The sequence below is a fragment of the Abrus precatorius genome, unplaced genomic scaffold (genome assembly GCF_003935025.1).
Source record: "Abrus precatorius isolate BTA unplaced genomic scaffold, Abrus_2018 Scaffold3, whole genome shotgun sequence".
Taxonomy (NCBI): domain Eukaryota; kingdom Viridiplantae; phylum Streptophyta; class Magnoliopsida; order Fabales; family Fabaceae; genus Abrus; species Abrus precatorius.
Window position 1 is genome coordinate 25,819,572 of NW_020874373.1, and position 24,841 is coordinate 25,844,412.

Below are 24,841 nucleotides of genomic sequence, written 5' to 3' on the forward strand. Positions count from 1 at the left end.
TACAGTAAATGTATAATAAGGAAGCAGAGCCTTTGTCCTTGGCATGCTTTTGCAGGAACTACGACCACCTTTGCAGTCAGGAAACCTAACTCCTCAACTCCCACACCCATGGAAGTGTTATTCAACAAATGGTTAAACTGTTATAAATAATCCCAAGCATGAATTTTTTGGTCAATCAATAAGGAAATAAACCACTTCATTGGTTCCTACCTGTGCCATTGGTAGCAGCCATCCTTGATTTTTATGACATGGTAAAAGTGCATCAGCAAGTAATCATACATAACTGCCAGAAAAACAATCGGTGAACTGCTACAAAAATCCATTCACATGTTGATTTCCATGTTGTCTATAAGCCTGACTTTCCCAAACCATGCAGCAACACAGAAGACAACAGGACCCTCGATCCTTTCCACTTTCTCCAAACTATCTTGATCAACAATCTGCAGGCAAAAGTATCTAGTTTGTATACAACCATAACTTTCATTATTCATAGCCTCTGTTTCTTTATTGCTTTGGTGGTCGTTTTAGGAGTTGTTAGGTACAAATATATTTCGGTGAGGCACACATCATCACCAAAGAAACTTTGGCATTAGCTGTGTGCTTTCAAAGAGATGTGAGGATTTTGTTAGACATTCCAAACTAATCACAGAAAAGGAAGATATTTAGCATCTCACCTCAGCATAATCAATCCTTCCACCAGCATCAGTAATACATTGGATGACCAAATTTCTCAACTTCTCACAATGCACCTGACCATCTTCTGCTGCTGATTTAGCTCTTAACAATGATTTGTTAATTGATAGTGCCTGAAAAGGATTGAAAGAAATCATTCTTACCTATTTGTAGATAGAAGTCCAAGTATACTGAAAATTTATTAAGGCTTAGTGCAGCAGAAAGTGAAGATGATATTATGATAACATATTAAAAGCTTGGTAACGTCAATTTTACATTATCATTATTGTCACAAATGCTTAATAATAAATATCAATGCTAGCTTTAAGTAAGTAGCTTTAAGTAAGTTTAAAAACAATTTGAATACAAAACCTTTTCCCTCTCTTCGGTTGAAAGGTGCACATTACGGGAACTCAGTGCAAGGCCATCATTGTCACGTGTTATATCAGCTCCTATCACTTTTATGGAAAAATCAAGATCTCGAACCTGCAAGAAATTAATCAGTCAATCTAAAAGAACCGATGTCTAATAACAGTAATATTCATAGCATCAAATAAATCTGGTAGACAATGCTATCTTCACTGATGTTTCATAAAGTGACTTTATGACCAAATAAGGTTTAACATTAACCATAATGTTATGCCTCCCACTACCCAAGTGTTCACTAGGAAGAGAAAGAACTTCAGATACCTAATGCATTCATGCATTGACAGAGATATTTAATCAGTGGGAATAATATTCCCTGTGATAGCAGAATCAGTGTTAATGGAAACAATATCCCTTGATAACAGAATGCCTGTGTGGCAAGAAGAGAGAGAAGATCAAAGATGAATATGTAGAGGAGGTTGGGATAAAGGTTGGGCAGGGGGAAAGGAAGAGATAAGTGGAAGTTCAGTGTAAGGGTCGGAAAGGTGGCATCAAATCCGTCAGAGTCAGTGCCATCTTCTCTTCCTTTTCTCTCCTCAATTTTCTTCATTAATCCTGGGTGCTAGTTACTGAACCAGGGCGGAGTGTCAGAGGACCTTCTGTTATATGGATGATCTCTATTTGTTACTGATGCCAATATCAACGTTACTGAAGGATTTGTGGGATCTGTAGCAGTATATCAATAATACAAGACCTGATTTTCCAGTATCCTATCAACTGGTATCATAGGTCTCAAGATTCTATACATGGCTGGGAGCATGAGTAGAGGCTCTGTAAGAGGACTTCGGTTCAGATTGATGACCTTGGGAGGGAGTTCGAACTTTGAAAGATGTAGAACAGAAAGCCAAAAGGAAAGGAGATACACAAATCTCATTTCAAAAAAACAGGAAAATCAACAGGATTTGTAGCAGATTCTTATGGGCAAACTGCAGATACAAAGTGTAATTGGCACAGACAAGGATGGAGAGAGGAATTGCAGGAAAAGTGAAATAGGCACTTTCTGGTTAAAACAGACCAAAGGAGCTTCAAGTACTCAACAAAGTAGATGTTAATGGGAGACAGTATATCTAGTTGATCTGGATACTTGGACTGAGTGCATGTTTGCTTCAGCACTCGTTTCTATTATACATTAGTTTTGTTCAACACAATTGACTGTATCTTTTGCATTGGAACATGGGTAGCAGGGCTATTGGACATGAAACCAAGCATAGGCTGGGGAATTAGGAGAAGCTAAGCTTATAACAATTTAATGATTTAATAGAAGAAAAAGGCTCCAATCCAGGCTACGAAAGGAAGGATTGCCGTTTATTATACAAAGACACCTTAATTTTGCAAGAATACCTATGCCACAGCCCTCAAGGAATTAAACATTATTCCTATATGGGGAGGCATTTGCAGGCTAAGTCAGACATTAAGAAGTACATGGCAGCTTGTGATACATGTAAGAGGAACAAGTACCAAGCCTTGTGTAACATGTGAGCAAAATAATAGAGAGAGATATGCTAATGCTGAATTGGAGGATGGAAAGTTAGTTATATAGAATGGCCACATGGAGGTAGATCTGGAAATTATGGGCCAGAGGAAAAGTATGAGGCCTAGGAGAAAGAATATTTTGCTGGAAGACTTTGTGGCTTAAGATCATTAAGCGTGTGGTATGCTTCTCTCTGATAATTCTCCTTCTCTGGACTCTACTTCTTTCCTGTATTCTGATCCTAATTCTCTTTCTATTGATTCAAAGGTGTTATTCAATATTATACACATTTCATTGGTGCTTTCATTGAGCTTCCATGGCTGAGAATACGCGTTTGAAGGAACTGCAAGCAATGATTAATTCACATGACGTTGAGCTTCGGAGTTTAGTGCAATTGTTAGACCTAAGACACAAAGAACAAAGAGAACATGCTGCTCAAGCGACGTTAGCCCAAACCGAGATGCAAACTCGTTTGGAACAGCTTCAATCTGCCTTGAATCAAATTCCGATCCAGCAGTCTCAGTCTCATGGAGGTTCCTTGTCGAACTCTGGCTCCCCGATCGTAACTTCAATGAATATGGCATTCCCAGTTAAAGACATTTCTATTGGTTTTCCTCATTTTGATGGTACTTCATCTGTGCTAGAATTCATTTTGACAAGGAGGTCGTTCCATGGTTTTAGATGCAACAAAGGTTATTGGCTGTTAACACTTGGCAAGAATTGACAAGAGCTCTTGAATCTCAATTTGGACCCTCTCCATTTGATTGTCCTATGGCGGAACTTTTCAAACTGCAACAAATAGGTACTGTTTCAGATTGCTACCTCAAATTCATGTCCCTTGCAAATAGATCCTTTGGATTGGGTGATGAAGCTTTGTTGACTTGTTTTATTAGTGGACTTAACATCAATATTAAGAGGGATGTGGTAGTTCAATCCCCATCTTTGTTGTTAAGAGCCGTGGCATTAGCAAAATTGTATGAAGATAAGTATCCCTTTCCGATTAAAATGCACATCGCTTCTGTTCGCCGATATTCCTCTGTGACTTCTTATGTTTCTCCTCAGAGTCAAGTTAAACCTGTGAATAAACTTGCCTTACCTCCTCTGCTTCTTACCCCTAATGGACCACAGTTAAAGGCTGCCATTATTAAAAGGATTAGTCCCGCTAAAATGCAAATTCAAAGAGAGAAGGGTTTATGTTATTTCTGTGATGAGAAGTTTACTTTTAATCATAAATGTCCTAATCGTCAATATTTGTTTCTGCAATTGGATGAGGAAGGACAGGAAGGCTGTCAAATTGAGTTAGAATCTGAAGAAGATTAGGCTGCAGTGTACTCGGCTCTTATAAGTGAAGATCATTACTTATCACTCAATGCAATAAAGGGTGGCAAGGGAGTTGGCACAATAAGGTTCTTGGCATATGTGGATAAGCTACTTGTTACTGTTCTGGTTGATGGAGGGAGCTCGGATAATTTTTTACAACCAAGACTTGCTAGAATTTTGAAGTACCAGTAGAGTCAGCTCCTACCATTAAGGTAATGGTGGGCAATGGAAATTATATGGAGGCTGAGGGGTTCGTTCAAAAGTTGACTATTCAAGCTCAAGGGAACATATTCCATCTACCAGTATTTCTACTTCCCATTTCAGGGGCTGATTTAATTTTGGGGCCTAGTTGGTTAAAAACAATGGGTCCACACTTGGCTGATTATGATGCTTTACAATTATGATTTTTATATAATGAAAAACTGGTCACATTACAAGGAGATAGGGATCATGCTCCTATTCAAGCTCAATTGCATCACATACGACATATGGTAACTACAGATGCTATTGCAGAGGCATATAGTATGAAGTTAATGAATAATATTTTTAGAGGAATTTTACGAAGATTTGTGCTGGTTTCTTTTTATGATATTCTAATCTATAGTTCCTCATGAAAAGACTACTTGCTGCATTTGGAATTAGTTCTGCAGATTTTGCAGCAGCATAAATTGTATGCTCAAATGTCTAAGTGTTCTTTTGGAATTCGAGAAATTGACTACTTAGGTCATACTCTCTCTAGAGTAGGAGTAGCCATGGACGATAACAAGCTTAAAGCTGTAAAGGCTTGGCCTCAACCTACCAATATTAAACAGTTGCATGGATTTTTTAGATCTTATTGGATATTATAGGCGTTTCGTAAAAGGGTATGCTAACATAGCAGCATCTTTGACAGATTTATTTAAAAAAAGATGCTTTTCTTTGGAATGATACAGCAGCGGCAGCTTTACACAATTGAAGGAAGCTCTGACATCAGCACCTGTACTTATCATTCTTAATTTTGCAGCCACATTTGTTTTAGAAACTGATGCATCAGGCTTCGGTATAGGGGTAGTATTGAGTCAGGATAATCACCCTATAGCATATTTCTCAAAGAAACTTTCCAATAAGATGCAGAAACAAATAGTGTACACAAGCGAGTTTTTTGCCATTACATAAGCCTTAAGGAAGTTTAGACACAATCTATTGGGTCATAAATTTATTATTAAGACAGATCAGAAAAGTTTAAAGGAATTGCTTGAACAGAGACTACAAACGCCAGACCAACAACAATGGTTGCCCAAGTTTTTGGGCTCTGATTTTATAATTCAATACAAATCAGGGAAAGAAAACATTCCAACTGATGCTTTGTCAAGGTGTTTTATGATGGCCTGATTTGAACCAAAAAATTATTGGCTACACAAAGTAGCTGAGATAACTCAAAATGATGTGAAGCTTCGTGTGCTATATGAATAGTATGTTAACAACAAGACACCGAATCATGACTACGTCGTTAAAGACGGGGTGGTGTTATGGAAAGGCCAAATTATGCTGCCTTGTGATGTCGATCTTATCAATCAAGTTTTTCTGGAGTTTCATTGCTCAAAAATAGGTGGTCATGCAAGGGTTTCTCGAACCATAGCTAGAATTTGTTCTCAATTTTTTTGGTCAGGGATGCAGCAACAAATAAGAAAAATGGTACGTGAATGTCAAATTTGTCAAAAAGCAAAAGTTGAACAAGCTTTACCCACGAGGTTACTACAACCATTACCCATTCCTCATCATGTTTGGGAAGATGTTTCAATGGATTTCGTTACAAATCTGCCTGCTTCTCATGTGTTTTCCACAATTATGGTGGTGGTTGATAGACTTTTGAAATTCGGACATTTCATTCCTTTGAAGGCTACTTTCACTAGTAAAAGGGTTGCTGAAGCCTTTATTAATAACGTGGTGAAACTATACAGTCTTCCAAAATTGATTGATAGAGTTTTCGTGAGTTCTTTTTGGCAACATCTGTTTAAGCTCAAGGTATGATGTTGGCAATGAGTTCTTCATACCATTCTCAAACAGACGGTCAAACGGAGGCCTTGAACAAGACATTAGAAATGTATCTCCGTTGTTTTGTGTTTGACAATCCACAGAAATGGTTCACTATGCTTCCTTGGGCACAATTTTGGTATAATTCTTCACTACATCAGAGTATAGGCATGTCTCCCTTCAAAGCTTTATATGGTCGTGATCCACCGACTGTTATACGTTATGAGGTGAATCCTAATGATCCGGTAGCTATCCAATATGTTCTTCAAGATAGAGATTTGTTATTACAGGCACAGCAGCTCAAGGGGAATTTACAGAAAGTTCAGCAGTATATGAAACAAGCAGCTGATCGACAGAGAAGAGAATTGCAGCTAGAAGTAGGTGATTTGGTATTAGTAAAGTTGCAACCATATAGACAACATTCAGTTGCTCTGCAGAAAAATCAGAAGCTGAGCATGTGTTATTTTGGACCATTTTCCGTGCTGGCTCGCATAGGTGTAGTTGCTTATAAGCTAAACTTACCTGATACAGCAAAGATACATCCTGTCTTTCATGTATCTCTGTTAAAAAAAATTCAATGTTCATCCTTCGCAGCAATATTTTCCTTACCATTGACAACCACGGAGTTAGGACCTGCAGTAGTTCCTCTTTGAGTTTTAGATTCTGGGGTAATCATTCGTAATTCTAAGGCCATTCCTCAGATTTTGATTCAATGGGAGCCTCACAAATCTGCTGCACCAACTTGGGAAGATGTGGATACTTTTCAAAAGATTTTCCCTCAATTCAACCTTGAGGACAAGGTTGCTCTCAATGGGGAAAGTAATGTAACATGTGAGCAAAATAATAGAGAGAGATATGCTAATGCTGAATTGGAGGATGGAAAGTTAGTTATATGGAATGGCCACGTGGAGGTAGATCTGGGAATTATGGGCTAGAGGAAAAGCATGAGGCCTAGGAGAAAGAATATTTTGCTGGAAGACTTTGTGGCGTAAGATCATTAAGCGTGTGGTATGCTTCTCTCTCATAATTCTCCTTCTTTGGACTCTCTACTTCCTTCCTATATTCTGATCCTAATTCTCTTTCTATTGATTCAGAGGTGTTATTCAATATTATACACATTTCACCTTGTCTCCAGTTGGTCTGCTTCAGCCTCTACCCCATACCTCTACAAGTTTGGACAGAAATTTAAATGAATTTTACGAGCTAGATACTATACTGGTAGTCCTTTACCATTTCCTATCTCTATGCCACCCTTTACTGCTCAAGGGATTGCTGAATATTTATCGAGATAGCAAGGCTCAAGCAATGGCCAAGGTGGATGAGTTGTGCAGAGTTGGGTCAATGCTAATTACCATAATTCTACTAAAATGTTCCCCTTCAAAGCTTTATATGCAAGGGAACCTCCAACATTGTTCAGAAGATTTGCAGAAGTAGAAGAAGTGAATCAGTTATTGACAGAAAGGAATTGGTGTTAGATGAGCTGAAAGGAAATTCAATAAGCCTCTTTCAGCTTCTTGAGTCAGCTGCATTCACCCAATATTTCAGGTCTCTATGCCAAAGAAATTAATAGCAGAAGCTTCAACCAGCTAACTGCTGCCAGCCACACCAGCAGAAAATTAGTGGTTAAGGAGGGTACAGCCAGCCAAAGTTGTCTGAGGATAAGACACCTTGACAGAATCCGACGTGCTCATTTGATGGAAAGATTTATCAATTGAAAGTTCCTTTGCTACCATGCAGGAACAATTTCCTGATTTTCACCTTGAAGACAAGGTGAAACTGTTGATACCGTATCACAATCAGTAACAGACTTGGGGGATTTGCAGTAGTAAATCAATAATATAGCAAATGTTTTCTTACTAGTAACCAAAATAATAAAACTTACCGTAGAAAATAATAGCTTTGTAAAGAAATTTATTTTCTAGAACTTAATGGCAACACTCCTACCAAACATGATTTCAGAACCTTCAAATAAAATAACAAACTGATATAATTACTCAGTCAGACAAGATACATCTCACACAAAATACAGAACTATCAAAATGAGTATCGTGCAACAACCACTAAACCTTGTCCTATAAGGTAGGATCACCTATAACATACTGTGAAAGTGAATAAAAACAGTAATTAAATAGCCATTGACTAAGAATCTGATAAGCATTCCTCATTGCACTCCCTCTTAACTTTCCACTTTGTATCAAAAGCAGAAGGAAAGAAGCAGATTCATGTAGCACGACAAAAGTCAAGCTTTAGGGAAAAGGAGACCACAAGATTATTTTATCTCATTCAGCAGTAATACGTCATTATTGTCACTATTCATGTACGTTTTTTAGTCTAACTCCCCAATGCTTCATTATGCAGCAGTTGTGACAATATTAACAGAATGATATCCGACAGAGTTTTTAACAATACATTCAAACAAAACTTCATGCAAATGTACTAATCTCCAAACCAAAAAAAAAAACGAAGGAAATTACAACTTCAGGATGTGAAAAAAAGAAGACAAATTCTTTCTAAGCAAACTAGTGACTGTATTACACTTCAGGTTTCAGGTTCAGAAAAAATTAAAAGACAAACATGTGTTGGGTGCGGACGAACAACATTTAAAGTAAACCTTTTTTCCTTTGAAGATATGTAATTCTGTGGAGAGCAAAACACTAGCAAGACACTCCTTTTTCTCTTCTCGAATTATTAAGTGAATTTCAAGGTGCGCATCCCTAACAATTAGTTGTATGACATTGGAATTCGCCAACATTATGAAGAGTGTTGGGGTCCAAAAAACAAAAAATTAGAAGTCTCGAAGAAAGTATTCCTAAGATTCCTCTTCTTAGGAAATAAGAATAAAGTAAAATACAAAACTTGGATGATAGATAGATACTATTGGGGTTATTTTTCCATCAGAATTGGAGCTTCTTGTCCTAAAGCAAAACAGAAGAAAAAAGTGTTAAAAAAAAGTTTACCATTCTCTGAATAACTCGCCACTGCTGATAATCCTTTTTCCCAAAGACAGCAACGTCAGGGTCCACTATATTAAACAACTTGGTCACAATGGTAGCAACCCCTCTAAAGAAAATGGGCCTACTACTCCCACAAAGACCCTTTTCCAGCTTCTCAACCCTCACCCATGTTTCATGCTTCAACAACCCACTCTTCTCAACACAAGACACAACTCCACCACCCTCATCACCGTCACCCTCATTCTTGGCTACATTCCCATATTCATACAAATTGTGAGGGTGAAAAACAACGTCAACTCCACCCGGAACCGACATGAGTTTTTTTATGTCGCCGTGAAAATCAGAAGGGTACGAGGAAAGGTCCTCGGATGGGGAAAACTGTCCCGGGTTGACGTAGATAGAGACAGCGACAACGTTGGAGTGGTTGCGGGCTTCTTTGATGAGAGAAAGATGGCCTTGGTGGAGGAAGCCCATGGTGGGTACGAGGCCAATGCGTTTGCCTTGGGCTCTCATGGCCCTTGACCACTTCCTCATTTCATCCTTATCAGATATCACATGAGCCTCCTTTGCTGCCATTGGATTTGAAAGAAGCGTGTTGTGTTTCGACGCTTTTCCTCAGAATCTCAATCGAATGCTTAGTGAAGCAAACTCAGAGAAGGTGCTGCAGGGACACCACCCCCAAACCGGCTTAAGCAAATTAAGGAATAAAAAATGAAGTTACGTACATCATTTTTCAGTTCAGAACCTCTTAAATTCTCTCCACTGCAGCCTCTCCAACAAATTAACAGCACACTTTTCAGCTGCAGAGGACAAACCTTCTGAAGAGAATCTGTTCTGTTAAAAGTGGTCGTGCAACTTTCGAATTTTGATTTTATCAGTGATCGCAGCTCAAAATTGACCCACACAATATTATAATCTAAATTTAAAATTCTGTGACGAGTAATAATAACCTGTATAATAGGAATCACGCTTATACAGGTGACAAGCCATTTGAGAACATACAATTAATTACGTTACATAATGACAAGCCATTCGAATTTGACGGAAATCGACCAATGAACTGCTTATATTGTCAAACATCGAATTTTGGAAAATTTAGAAGTTTTAACACTTGAAAATGACTATTTGGTCTTCAGGCACAAACATCTAAATTAATTTTAATTCTTTTATTTAAACTATTAAAACTTAACATCAATTTAAATATAATAAGAAAACAAAATATGATAATTTTTTTATTCTTTATATTTTGAATACAAAATATAATAAATTTATCATATAAGCTTATCTTAACTAACTTAAAATATGTAATTTATTAATTTGACATCACATATATATAAAAAATAAAATTTGTCTTATTGAGTTTTTATTCAACTTTTATATCCTATTTATATATTTTTTATTTTATCAACAAATGAATCTCTTAAAGATGTCTCCCTTTAGTGATGCATAAAATATTTTTTAATTTTGTTATAAAAGAGATTAATTTATACTGTTTTATACGGTACTTTTACAGATCCAAGGGTTCAGAACCAGTTTAATTTAAGTACAACATCCATACCGTAGTTATTTAATATAGTCACATAAGCTTTCAAAATGGGATATCACAGGAAAGTCCTTTGTTTTTTTTTAAATTTTTAATAAAAATAACATTTTATAAATATGATAAATAATTTAATAAAACCTTTTATTAATCTAATTTATTTTACATTGTTTTACTATTTAACCTAAATTCATATTTTCTTTCTAAAACTACTTCTCCCTCCTTAGTTGAGAGGTAAAGTGATTAATAAAAATGACAATATTTGTGACAATTATAGATCAAGGTTTTTGTATCAATAAAAATTGGTGTAGGTTTTTGTATAAATAAAGAGTTCAAAAAGACATATTAAAAAGGAGACAAGTATTTTATACATAGAATCCTTATTTATATTTTAGGATTTTATCCTTTTTCTTTGTTTATTATTGTTAGGAAAATATTAAATAAAGTTATAGTGAGAGCAAAATTAGTAGGTGCCTATTATATTTTTCGCTTCAAAGTAAAACATTTATACTAATCAATAGATTTTTATTGGACAAAATAGAAGGTAATCATTCAAAATCATGGGTTGTTCGTGAATTATGCTTAGGCCATAGATTATTTTAGAGTTGCTACCATATATTAGCAAGTAGTTAAGCATTGAAATGACCAAGGTATATTGACCCTTGAAACTATATATACTTAACACCTTAAGATTAAGTGAATGATTGACGCAAGTTTTACTTCAAAATGTATGTTCAAACAAACTCTTAATGTCACAAGCAATGACCTTTAAATTTCGGCTACATCATTGGTCCTAAACTATTTAAATGTTATGTGAGGCTGCAAATAATCAAAATGGTCAACATCAACAACTAAACCCACTATGAAGATAACTTCATATTCACTATTGAATTAGCAAAGTTTTTTTGTTTTCATCTACTTCAACTTCAAGCTTCAAAATATACTAGGAAGATGATCACGATTGGAATCACTTAACTAGAAAAAACTCATTTTGGTGGTCGAAAATGTCCATATCTCTAGACACTTTCTAAAGCAAGTCAATAATGGTTAGCACCATACCTATGTCTCAAAACGTTTAATTTAGTAAGCGTCAACAATTACACAACACACTACTTAGTGGGACTAGTCTGCATTTAGACACATGATTAGCATATGTATAACAAATAGTCTATAAATAGAACTTTATATCATTATTTAAGGGGGTGGTTCTTTTGGATATTTGTTTAGGATTTTTTGTTTTTCTTCACATTATATGGGGTAGCAAACATTGTACCAAGGACTCTTTAGGCAAAAGTTAGGAGAAAACAATCCAACAAGGATAGGAGTTGTGAAATGAAGATACAAGAATCAAGTTAGAAATCATATCACTCACACATACCTTCACTATACACCTTCTAAATGCATACATTATGATTCCCTTTGACAACATTACAAAAAACATTAAGTATGTATAATTTCAAGTTTTTGATTCAAGTTCATGTTTTATGTACCTTGTCATTTTGAATTATTCAATCCAACATAACATTTCTCAAGTTATTTTCTCTTTGCAATTTCAATTATTTTTTTCTATTTTACCCCTTTCATGCTTATTAATCTTGTCAATTATATTCGATCAACACAAAAACTCCTTTTAAATTTGCGAGAAGGTGTCAATCTAATCCCATAACTCTCTTCTAACAAAACCTAATGGAATTTCATCTCACCAAACCATGATTGCAAGCTAGTGACCATGTCCAATCACCCACCATAGAATCGTGAGAAACAAGGTTGAAAACTTTCAAAATTTGACACTATAACCATCCAAAAACCAACAATAATTACTTATTAAAGGGAAAAAAGAAACTACAAACCTATAATTGATAGCCACAAATACCACCATAGGCCCCCATCAACTTCTACAATGAATAACCATCATTTCATCCTTTACCATGCATCATTACTCATCAAATAACTTATGTGGTGAAGTAAAGAGCTTGCGGTAGTTCTATGGTGTTCAAAAGTGGTTACAATGGCTACTTCATAGTTGAATTTTTATTCATGATGACACGTCAAGGTTTAAGGTAGACAAACACTAAGAAGAGATTGAAGATTAAAAAATGAGGAGAGATTACATGAGAGGAGAAGGTTTATAAAAAACTCTTTAAAACCCTTATAAACTCATTATTTTTTGTTCTCACAATTTGAGATATTTTTCATTAACTCTCTTTCTTTCTACTTTCTCATCTTCTCCCTTACCTTCCAAACTTTTTCCTTTCCTCTCCCTCCAAACACTCCAAAAAATCTATAATTTTTCTATAATAATAATAACATTAAAAAAATAAAATTGATTAATTTCAAAAAATAAGAAATTAACAGGAAAGGAAATTTTTAAAAAGGGACAAAAATTGAATAATTATGTTTATTTAGACTTAAAATATATTTATGTAATAAATTTATTATTATATATTTAAAAGAGTAAAATAATTTTGTTAAATTGAAGATTATTTTATTTAATTAATTTTAAAAGAAATTATCCATTTTTTTTTTAAATTTAGAGGAGCTAACGCTAAAATTAGATGAGGTATAATTTTAAAATCTCGTTTTTTATTATAATTTTTTCTCATTTAAAAAGATTTTTAACATTAAAAAAAAAGGAGCCTTCCTTCCCTTTTAAACACTTCTATTATTGAATCAAACGTAATAGAAATTATAAAATCTCTCTTCAACCCTCACCTCCATTCCTCTCCAACCCAACATTATACAAAGGTAACATTTATACATTTGAGTGGAACAATTAACACAAATCTCAATTACAATTTAAAAAAGTAATTATATCAAAATTAATTGTATTCAATTTTAAAATAACCTATCACTCAGTCTCGTTATTAATTTACATCAGGATATTCACTCAAATTAATTCCTCACATTGTTGTACCTCTCTTCCAAAAAAACAAACAACACCCTCCACTCCATGAAAAGTAGGAAAAAAGAGAAAGGAAACTAGTTCTTCATGCACACCTATTAACCGACCCAATCTAAGAAAGTTATATACAAAGTAAAAACTTAACACGCTAATTGATCTCTAAATGAAGAAATCTCCTCAAAAATTGGAAGTCTCTTTGATCTAACTGGACCCCATTCATTCATCAACTGTTCCAAGCCTTTGATGAACTCATCATCCAGGCCCAAAAGATCTGACAGATGAGGTGGAGGTAGCATGGATCTCAACTCTGTTAGCAGATCTTGGGCCCGTTTCCTTGACTTGGTGTCTTCTGAGCCTGGAAGGTTTCCTTTCAATACATCTTCAAGAATCTCTTGTGCCTCTTCATATCTGGCTTGTTTAATCAGGCATAGGCCCAAGTTACAAGCCTTGTTACAATCTGGATCAATCATTTGGGCCTTCCGATACACAACCTCGGCCATCATGAAGTTCATTTTTTGCATGTAGGCCCAGCCCAAGTTTCCCTGAACAATAATGTTTAGGTGGGTCGGTGCCAAAATACTGATAATAATATTAAAACATAACTAGAAAGTTGAAAATTGAAATATGGAGGGGAAAAAAAAAATACTAGGGTGGTAGTCAGCATTGTACATATACGGATGGATTTTATTGAATATGATTTGATGTGGATTATTTATTTATAATTTATCTACAAGCTATTTTGTTCAATTACCAACCTGTGATCCTTAACATTTGTCCCATATGCCACTTTTATGGTACACTTACCTTTTCTTTTCATATCGTTATGATTAATCATTATGTCAGAATTAAATTTAAGCAAAAGTTCCTCCCTCCATCATATTTGATTAATTTTCCAAAAAGATTAAAACACCAATACATGATTTTTTAAGTGAAACAATTTTACTACGTTTTGTTAAAGTGCATTAGAACGTATACTGATTAAAAGCCTACTAACTATCTTTCAAAGATAGAATTGAAAAAGAAAAATTAATTGTGCATTAATATCATAAAATGTTAATTAAAATGGAAAAAATATTTTATTAAAAGGATAATCAAAGGAGTGTATTAACTAATTTATATGCAAAAATCAAGGCCCAAAACTGGTCATCGAACTGTAAAAAGGAAGTATAGTTAAGATGAAATACCAGTAATCTTGAAGTTTCTTGTTTAATAGAAACTTGGAACTTCTTGCCATGAGACCGTGCTGTCTTAGTGAGTTTCCCATTGAAGGCCTCCCCTTGGTAGATCAATTTTAGCTTTCTCTTCAGCAATTCTATTTGCTCATCTATTTTTCCACATTTCTATCATTCAAAAAATGAAATTTAATGTAGAAGTAAATTAAAAGACCTTAGTACAAGAACACTCATTCATTGTACCATCAAAGAAAAAAAAACAAGACACTCGTACATTGTACCAAAAATAAACATTCATTCACTGGAAATTAACAGGACATTGTTACAAGCAGTACACATTATAAAATTATTGAGAAAACTCTTGAAATTATTTGGGATCTACATCTGCCAAAATAAAAAGCCTTTGGGTTTGTGACGAAGTTCTTTGCCCTGATGATAACCATAGAATATAATTGAAGAAACAATATTATTTTAAGGTTTTCTACAATTAAAAATAATAATAATTAAAAGAATAGAAAAATGGGCAAATACTTCATAATCCAAGAAATAACAAATATAAAGTTAAACATGTGGAGCATCAAATGTTTTCTTAATATGTGCATAGCCATGACGGGGCTACAAAATGGACATAAAATTAATAATTAGAAAAGAAGAGCTTAAGGAGATTTATACCTTGTATAGATCTATTAATACATTATCAAGGGACTCTTGGGATTGTTTAGAGCAAAGGCCTCTAAATGAACTTATGGCTTCAATGGCCTCTTCAGATCTATCTAATTGCTTCATTACTACTGCCATATCCTTCAAAGCACTGTCCACTTTGTCCCCCGAATTTATGGCCTTCCAAAACAATACAATTGCAGCTTCCGGGTCCTTTTCTATCAGCTGCATGATTCACACAATTACTATTAGCACTATTATTATTGCTACTATTATTATTACTGTTATAGATCTTTGTTCAACTAATAATTAGCTTCAGCAACAAAATCTGAATTTTGAAAATCTAAATTTGAATGGCAATATCTTTCTTCCCCCCATAATAATATAATTGATTATTATTATTATAAATCCGAACTTCGAAACAGAATGAATGTAATTTGATCAAGTAAATAATTAAAAGAGAAAGAGAAAAGTCATCATTCAACAAAGAAATAAAAGAAGAAAGAAGCATTAAATTCATGCTGAGCATTCCAAGCACACGAGATTCATGCTTCATGAATCAAACAATGAAAGTGGGATCATGAATCACTCATCAAACAAAGACAACATGAGAGGAAAGAAAATAAATACATATATATACACACCTAAGTAGTGTAATTTAGATTTGAATTAATTAATGAAAAAAAGAAAAAAGAAGTTGAAGTGAAAAATAGGAGAATCCGAAAAATGGGTATAGTATAGTTGTACCTGAGCATGTTTAGCTCTGACATAGGGACTATCACCATAAGGAACCTTATGAAGGACATGGTAAAGGTCATCTTTTTTTCCTCTTGAGTAACTCTTGTTGTTGCTGTTCCAACCATTTGTTTCATCCATTAGGGTCATGAGACGCAGAGAGCACCGCAGAGGCCCAAATGAAACACTAGTGATGGGTGCTATCTTTTCTCTCCGGTTAGTTATGATCACACGCTTTCCAGTTTCAACTTTCAACGGAAGGAAAGGAAGGTGTTGGTGTTGAAACAAAGAGGATTGAGAACAACGTTGTGAATCTGGACGGATTCGCGTCCCTGTTCCTTTGCTTTTCTTGCTTCCCCACTACAGGCCCAATCAACGACTACAAAGCGACCTTGTTCCCATTTAGGAGACACGTGTCCTCTTCTGATTTTCGCTTCGCAAAGAACTTTCACCGTGCAGTGTCTCCATGGGATCAAAGAAATCATTTTTTAAATTTCTTTAAATAGTTTATTTCAGCGAAATTATTACTTTTCCAATTTTTAAGAATTTTTTTTAAGTTTATGAATAAATTAATCTTCTTTTGAAAATAATTTCTTTAAATTAAGTTGTCAAAGATGTCATTTATCATTCTTGAACTAACGCGTTTGTTATTAAATAGTTTAGTTTTATACTATTATAATACATTTTAATCATTCATAAAAAAAATGTTTGCATATATTTTTTATACTTTCATTTATATCATTAGAATAATAAGAAAGGGTTTCAGTTACTTAAAATTTTATAAATATTAAATTTTATTAATCCCATTACTAGAATAAACACGTTTATAAATATATAATTTAAAAATTTATATAATTATAAATTTATTTGATAATTTATCAATTATTTTTGTTCTAATGTATAGTAAATTTTTAAAATATAAATAAATATTAAAATATTAATTGTTGAATTACAAATTTATGAATTCTTAATTTATTTAAATTTAATAACTGAATTTATTATATAATGGTATTTATTAAGTTAAATTAACTTATAAAATTACTTTTAAAATGAGTAAATTATTTTTCATAATGAAAAAAATAATCTTAGCTAATTAATTTTTAGCTAAATTTCTCAAATATATTTTACGGATGTGATTATTAGATAGTTTAATTTAGAATCTTTAAAACTTTCTACATGAATTAGATAAAAACAGATCCAGTCAAATTTGCACAAAAAATGGATTATTCAGTATTATTTTTTACTTAAAAAAAATTCTCTTAAGAAAAATGAAATTGTCTTCCTCATTTCTTAGAGTTTCTTTCTCTCTTTCTATACCTTTTCTCTCTAGGTAGTCCCCCTTCCCCCCTTTCGTCAGCCCCTCCTTCCCTCTCTATCCAACCTCCCTTTCTTTTTTTCTGTCAGTCCCCTTTCCCATCCACTCAGTCCCCTTTTACCATTTCTCGACTATCCCCCTTATTCTTCATCTAGTCTCGCCATCTCTCTCATCTCTCATAACTTCTTTCTCTCTCTACAACTTCTTTTTCTCTTTGGACATCACCTTTCTCCTTCCTTTTCACCAAGCTCGTCTTCCTCCCCCTACACACACATCCATTTTTAACTTCTTTTGTAACATCCTATATTTTGATTTAAATAAATGAGGTTTGTTAAAGTATAATTGGAATAGATTTGGATAGAATTTATTTTTAAAAAAAAAAATGAAAAAAAAATGAACAGTAAAACCGCCTATGAACAGTGTCGATGAACAGTAATCCGCTTATGAACAGTGAAACCGCCTTTGTACAGTGACGATGACGTCATCAATGACATCAGCATGACGTCATGGCTGACGTCACATCCGCGTACAATCCGTGTACAGTACGTGTGAACAGTGTTTCCGGCGATGAACAGTAAATTCTGGCGGTGAACAGTAACTTCGAAAATTTTCTATAAAAAGGGGGTTGCAGACGAAATTTTTATTTCTTCACTCCTATCCAAGGTTCTCAAAGGTTTTAAAGTCATATCTCGCCATTTTCTCCCATACTAAACCTCCTAAACTTAGATTTTTCTTCAGATCTGTGATTCTACGTTCGATCTAAAGGATTACAAGTAAGTTTTTCTAAGTTTGAAGTTAGATTTACCGTTCGTTTCTCTTCTTCTTCTTCTTCTTATAGATGTTCATGATGTTCTTAGGAAAACCTCCGTTCTAGAGTTAAACTTTCGGTTAAATCTTTGTAAAAGCTCTGTTTTGAGGTAAGGGGGCTCTACTTTATCATTTTGTTATGTTTATTACTTGTATTCTCATAGATCTTGTCATGTATGTGATTATATGTGGAATAATCCTTGCTTTATGAAAAATAATCGGTGAATAGTGAGAATAATTGGCTGTTTATGTGATTTATGATGAATACATGGTGAAAATGTGATATTATGTCCAAATAAGGCATGATAAGGTATATTGAAGATGGTTGATATGATTATATGATTTTGTGATATGAAATATACAAAGAGATGGAAGTTTTATGTTTGAATATATTGTGTTTCATGTAAAAATGATGTGTATTGTTAATATGCCATGGTTTGATGTATATGATGAAAAGTATGTGGAAATATGATGAAAAATATGTGTGAACATGAGAAATGGCATATGTGAACATATGAATATACTCGAAAGAGTATGAGATGGAAAAAGATATGATGTAAATAGTTACAGAGATACACTGGGGAAGTGGAAGATGGAGACGATATGGGATATCTTGGGGAAATGCAGGGTGGTGAGTGACATTCGGGATTGTGCACGGAATATTGTGTTCGAATGCACCACATGGCCACACACTCATTTCTCGACTTGACTCCTGACCATTACCTTTGCTAAGGGGCCGTCTATTGCATGCGTTGTATCCGTATTGCATTGGGCCATCCGGCGACTATTTACATGGATGTGTAAGACCTCGGGATAGAGGCATCGGATAACTGTGGCCACAGGGCGCGGTAAGCGCGGATAAAAGTAAAAGAAATTGTGAATCTGTGTAATGTAATGCGCGTTGAGATGAGAATATGCTTTATATAACTTTGTGATATGTAATGTCATGATGTTTTCGTTAATCGTGATAAGATGTGTTTTGTGAAGAATGTATATGTTATGTATGAGTGGTAGGGTAGAGACTCACCCTTACACAACATTTTTCAGGAAACCAGGTTGAATAGTACCAGGCTCACAGTGCATGGATGGATGAGAACTGCTATAGGACTTAGTTATTTTGAGTTATGTAATGAATATTTTCAGTTCTATAGCGTTCTTTTGAAAATGTTGTAAAACTACTATTCCTCTTTATTGCTGATGAAAACTTTAGAATCTTTGTTTTCCTAAAGTACTTATGAATTAATGAAATTTTACTCTATGAACCTTATATCATTTCAATGTCTTTTCCTTATTAGAAAGTTTTGAAGGAAAATTTACTTTACCATATTAATTTTTATGAAAATTTATCATGTATTGAGGAAAGAAATATAAGGTGTTACATCTTTTTCCTTCCCCTCCACCCATCCTCACTCTCCTTCCCCTTTCCTTCCACCCAGCCTTCTCCTTCTCCCTCCCCTCACTTCCCCCTCCACCCAGCCCCTTTTCCCCCTCCTGTCAATCTCCTCTTTCCCCTCCACCCTGTCTCCCCTCCCTCTTCCACTCTCTTAACCACACATACTCTCATCTGCTCCCTTTCTCATCCCTTACAAATTTTGTAAAAGAATTTTATATTCACTTAGGGGAAAATAAAATTGGATTGTCTAGTTCTCATGTGAATTGGAACGGATTTGGATTCAAATTAGATCATTTTAAAAGTTATTACAAACTAAGCCTTTAACATTGCATTGTGTAACGCCCAATTTATTTGTCTTGCTTTGGAGAAAAATAGAAATTTTGGTACAAAATTTCTCGCTATAAGGAGAAGTAGATAAGAATGACCTAACAACACTCTCGCTATAGCGAGAAGTGGATAAAAATGACCTAACAATACTCTTGCTGTAGCGAGGATTTATCGCTATAACTAGAATGACAGACAACAAAGGAAAACTATTGTCTGATTTTTTGTTATAGTGAGAGCTGCTTGCTGTAGTGAAAAAGTCATGAGTTTGATGGGTATTTAAATAACTTCAGTCCTAGAAACTTCATTTTTTAAGCTAAACACCTTCCCTTTCATTTCTCTCTACTCTCTCACCTTCCCTTCCCAGAAAAAACTCTCTCAAACTTTGAATCTCTCCCAGATCTGAGCTTAAATTCTTATTTTTTTTCGATTCTAAGTAAGTTTGTCGGGATTTAGTTCTCCAAAGTCTGTTCTATTCCTTTGTTTTCTCTCTTCTTATAAGTGCCTTCTTTTGTGATATCTAGGAATACCAACTTAATAAGGCATAATCTTGATGTAATCCATATTGAGAAAAATATGTTTGATAATATCTTTAATACAATGATGGACATCAAAGACAACATAAAGATAATATGAAAGCAACAATATGTTTGAAGAAGTATTGTCGGTGAAAAGAATTAGAATTGCAAGAACTTCCAAATGGAAAAATTGTTAAGCCTAAAGCAAAATTCACTTTGTCTAAGGATCAAACAAGGATTGTATGTAAGCGGGTGAATGACTTTAAAATGCCTAATGGATATGGTTCAATTTTGCATCGATGTGTAAATATAAGATAAGTCAAACTATTTGGAATGAAAAGTCATGATTGTCATTTATTTATGGAGCGTTTGTTACCAATTACTTTTACTGCATTAACATATCAAGTGTGAAAACCTATAGCTGAGTTAAGTAAAATATTATTATTACAACATGTAAATTGGAACGAATCTTTCCACCTGGATTCTTTGACTCCATGGAACATTTACCAATTCACTTGCCTTATGATGCAAGAGTAGGAGGTCCTATTCAATATCAATGGATGTATCCATTTAAGAGGCAAATATTTACATAACTAACTTTGTAAATTTATTTTTTAGTTGTTTTCAATTAATATTTAATGTTATAATGTTATTTTAGGTATTTAAATAAGTTAAAATGAATAGTTAAAAATAAATCGTGTGTAGAAGGATCCATTTGTGAGGCATATTTGTGTCAAGAGTTTTTTCACTTTGTTCATATTATTTTGAATCTCATGTGGAATCACTGAGAAATAAAGTTGGTCGAAATGATGATGGAGGTGAAGACAATACAATTAAAAAAAACTTTATCAATTTTCAATCATTCTAGTCGTCTAACTGGTACTTGTACAAGTCAATATTTAAATAATAAAAAATTAGTTGCTACACGTTTACATATCCTATTGAATTGTGAAGAAGTTCAACCATATATTTAGTAAGTAATTGGAATTGTACGTAATTTACTTCTTTGAATTTTACATTATTTAAAATTTTATATTATTATTATTATTATAATCAATGGTATATACTTTATGGATTATAAAAAACTGTTATTCCAAATATCTTTTGAACAGATGTTGATGGTATGATTGCATCTAAATTTCTAATTTAGTTTCGAACATATGGAAGTATCTTTTTGTTGTTGTTGTTATCATCTATATTCATGATTAATATAATAAGTTCCAAGTTTTGTCAATGATTTAGGTCCATAATAGAGATAACTTGATACACAATCAATTTTTGCATCACTTGGCATGAGGTCCTAAGATAAAGGTTTATTCTTGGCCTACTTACATTGTCAATGGTTTCAAGTTTCATACAAAAGAATGAATTGTTAGAAAGAAAACTATAAATTGTGAAATTGTATTTAGAGAGATGATAAAGATGATGAAAGTTATTATTATGGTGTCATCAAAGAGATTATGCAACTTGAATATTTAAAAGAACCAACCAAACAATTAGTTTTATTTAATTATGAATGGTTTGATGCTGTAATAAATCATGGTATGAAGGTACATAAAGAATATGACATTGTGGAGGTTCATCATTCTAAAAGATATTCAAAACATGATCCATTTATACTTACAACAAATGTAATACAAATATATTATATGCTTTATCGTGAAAAAATAAAGGATAAAGTTGATTGATGGGTTGTCATTAAAACCAAGCCAAGAAGCACTGTTGATGATCGATATACATTAGAAGTTGCATTTCTAGATTCAACAACAAATGTGAATTTTGTACTTAATGATGAACTACTTGACCACTTATGAGATGAAAAAGGTAAATATGAGGAAGTAACAATTAACATTGATATGAATAACAATGATAATATAGAAGCAGATGACATAGAAGAGGATGAAAAAGAAGATGAGTTTGAAGATGATGGAAATGACAACGAGGATGACAATTATGATATATGATATTTATATTTTTGTTTTCATTTCTTACAATAAAATGTAAGAGATTTTTATTCTTATTGTATTTTACTTTTATTAATAATTTAATTATTTTATAAATATTTTTTATGATATTTCTTTTTGTGTTACTTATAGGTGTCAGACTAGGATAGAGATAAAGCAAAATCTTCAAAAAGTCATCCAACAAAATAACCACTACCAATAAATATTACTCTAACTACTTTTCCAATATCTATTTTATCACATGTTGTCTTTCCTACTTCTACTCCATCTCCTGTAACATCTTCAATCACTCCACCTTTCTTGCGTGATGGGCACTCATCACCTATTTTCCAACCATATACTTTTAGTCCATCTACTCATCATGGAGTCTCACAAACACAAAATTCTCCACATAATTTTCAATTTTCTATCCTTTTAATACATGGAGAAGTTGTGCCTAGATCAAGTGTAACTCGTGATATATCATAGACACCAAGTAGTAGTACCAAGCTTATTTTATACCTTGATGGATGATAACCACGTCGCAATGGTATCAAACAAGCTAGATTTTCTCAAAAATTTGTGCAATATAAGAAGCAAACCTAGGTCATCTCTCAAGGACATAAAATGCATTTTATTTTTAGTTCCATCATGCAATTTCAAATTAGATTGGGGGAGGATTTGTTTTGAATTTAAACGACAAAATAACAAAAACAAAAATTAAGGATTATGAAATTCAACCAATTCAAGATCTCAATCCCTACAATGCAATTCTTGTCGTTCACACAAATATAATCCCAACGAATTTCCAATCACACTAATTCAATGCGCATCAACAACCCTAAAATCTAAATCTAGATTATGAATTCCATCAAAACAAGAACCGCAATCGCAAACCCAATGCTTTAACAAAATTTAGAACAATTGATTGATTAAATTAGGTGAATCCAATTAATTCAAATCTGAAATTAACCTATTCTTTCTATTTAGGATGCAACGAAAATTCCATATCATGAAAAACATAATTAACCTAATTAGAAAAGAGGAAGGAAAGGAGGAATTTGATAAAACCTATTTTGAAACTCGAATGCAATGTAGTTTTTGAAACCTTGAACCGGTTGATGAATTAGCCTTGCTTCATAATCATGTTGCTCGATCAATTAGAGAAGGGGATGAAGTTTCCGAAAAAATAAAAGAGAGGGAGACGAGAGGAATCCTTACGGAAGCTTTTATTTAAAATTCTGAAAATTAAGGCAAAAAAAAAGAGGGAAGAAGATCCTCACGCGAAATCATAAACCCTATTTAAAGACAAAATAATTGGGCTTAATTAAGGCCCAGCTTCCTAACAAGGTTCCTAAAACCCTAATTAAGTAATGTCAACAATAAAACCAAATCCTGAAAAATTCATTGCAGGACCGCAACATTGTGACGCAGTTTTGGGCCTGAAGATGTTCGAACTGGGCTTTTCTCGCAACAGAGAAGTTGTAGATCTCTCTCTTATCTTTCCAGGGACACCAATTTTGTCCAATTCCGAGTAGTGTAGCTCCAGATATGGTCTTTTCAAGAAACTGTGTCAAAACAAGAATTTATGGCGGGAATTAAGAAAGATTTAAATTTAAATCCTAAATGACTTACCAACACAAATCTAAACTAACACATCAAAATAATATACTAAAAAGACTCAATTAAATTGAAAACATAGAGAGAAAGATGTATTAAAATATGACTATCAAATACCCCCACACTTAATCCTTTGCACTCCGGAGCAAAACTTATAAAAATTCTCAAAACTTTCTAATGAATTTCCAATGCAAAGAATAAAGAAAGAGAACAAACATTTCTAGAATCAAGGTAACAAACAATCTGAGACACAAATGACATTAAGAGTAAGTAAGAAGACAAGTCAAAATAAAGAAAGATTCAACAATGATAGAACCTCACAAGGTAGTATATAGCTCTTAACTCTCAAAAAAAATAAAAAAAATTTCGGCTAGTGTTTACACTCAATCACAACATGAAAACTAGCACACTTAAGTTTTGACAAGCTTCTAATTTCCACAACTTGAAACACATGCAATTAAAGATCAAAAGGACTTTTATTTAGCTTGTAATGTGGCCAAGGTAAAGGTTAGGTGAGAAAGATATTAAGGCTAAACAACCAAAGAGAAAAGAGGAGCAATGGGGAATAAGTTCAAATAAGCAAAGGGATTACCCCTTGAAACATCTCCTAAATCTTATGTCTTGCAACACATTTAAATTATTTTTTTTAATTATTTTTTTTCACTTAATACCAAACAACTCAACATCAATATCCACAATTTAGAATAAGCATTCCCTAGAAGTACCCCCACACTTATTAAAGACCCATTCCCAAAACAATTCCAAAGCTCCTTTAATCCCTAAGGTTATGGAACATCATGGTTATTTAATTTTTTTTATTATTTTTTTTTATAGTTCATAATGAGCTAAAGTCAAGGAAGGGTTATAAAGGCTCAAAGGGGGTAAACAAGTGGAATTAATGCGAGGTAAGTCAATTTGGCAAAGTGGCTACATTTTGAAAGAAGGCCTAAATCATATCAATAATGCATGTGACAAGAAGCTTCAAAAAGATACAAGGCAAAACCAAAGGTAATCTAGCAACATGAGTGAAATCACACAAGAAAGAAGTAAAATATG

General features: G+C 33.6%; 2 protein-coding genes across 2 annotated transcripts; both read right to left on the bottom strand.

The window, feature by feature from the left end:
• Positions 1 to 312: 312 nt before the first annotated feature.
• Positions 313 to 9,520, bottom strand: LOC113863369 (pantoate--beta-alanine ligase). Its single transcript, XM_027496926.1, has 4 exons — positions 8,860 to 9,520; positions 1,045 to 1,158; positions 675 to 806; positions 313 to 440 (listed from the first exon to the last, which is right to left on the bottom strand). Exons 1-4 carry the CDS (start codon positions 9,430 to 9,432, stop codon positions 324 to 326), a joined length of 936 nt encoding a protein of 311 aa, XP_027352727.1. The 5' UTR covers positions 9,433 to 9,520; the 3' UTR covers positions 313 to 323.
• A 3,669-nt stretch (positions 9,521 to 13,189) lies between these two features.
• On the bottom strand, positions 13,190 to 16,135 carry LOC113863487 (protein SULFUR DEFICIENCY-INDUCED 1). The gene is made up of 4 exons (XM_027497087.1): positions 15,878 to 16,135; positions 15,143 to 15,355; positions 14,483 to 14,638; positions 13,190 to 13,840 (listed from the first exon to the last, which is right to left on the bottom strand). The coding sequence occupies exons 1-4, from the start codon at positions 16,013 to 16,015 to the stop codon at positions 13,439 to 13,441; spliced, it is 909 nt and encodes a 302-aa protein (XP_027352888.1). The 5' UTR covers positions 16,016 to 16,135; the 3' UTR covers positions 13,190 to 13,438.
• Between the last annotated feature and the right edge of the window lie 8,706 nt (positions 16,136 to 24,841).

Coding starts and splice junctions, on each gene's coding strand:
- LOC113863369 (XM_027496926.1), bottom strand. CDS start 9,432: ATGGCAGCAAAGGAGGCTCATGTGATATCTGATAAGGATGAAATGAGG. Junction 1,159..8,859: donor GGCGAGTTATTCAGAGAATG/GTAAACTTTTTT, acceptor AATTTCTTGCAG/GTTCGAGATCTTGATTTTTC. Junction 807..1,044: donor CAACCGAAGAGAGGGAAAAG/GTTTTGTATTCA, acceptor AATCCTTTTCAG/GCACTATCAATTAACAAATC.
- LOC113863487 (XM_027497087.1), bottom strand. CDS start 16,015: ATGACCCTAATGGATGAAACAAATGGTTGGAACAGCAACAACAAGAGT. Junction 15,356..15,877: donor TCAGAGCTAAACATGCTCAG/GTACAACTATAC, acceptor TGAATCATGCAG/CTGATAGAAAAGGACCCGGA. Junction 14,639..15,142: donor TATTAATAGATCTATACAAG/GTATAAATCTCC, acceptor TTTGAATGATAG/AAATGTGGAAAAATAGATGA.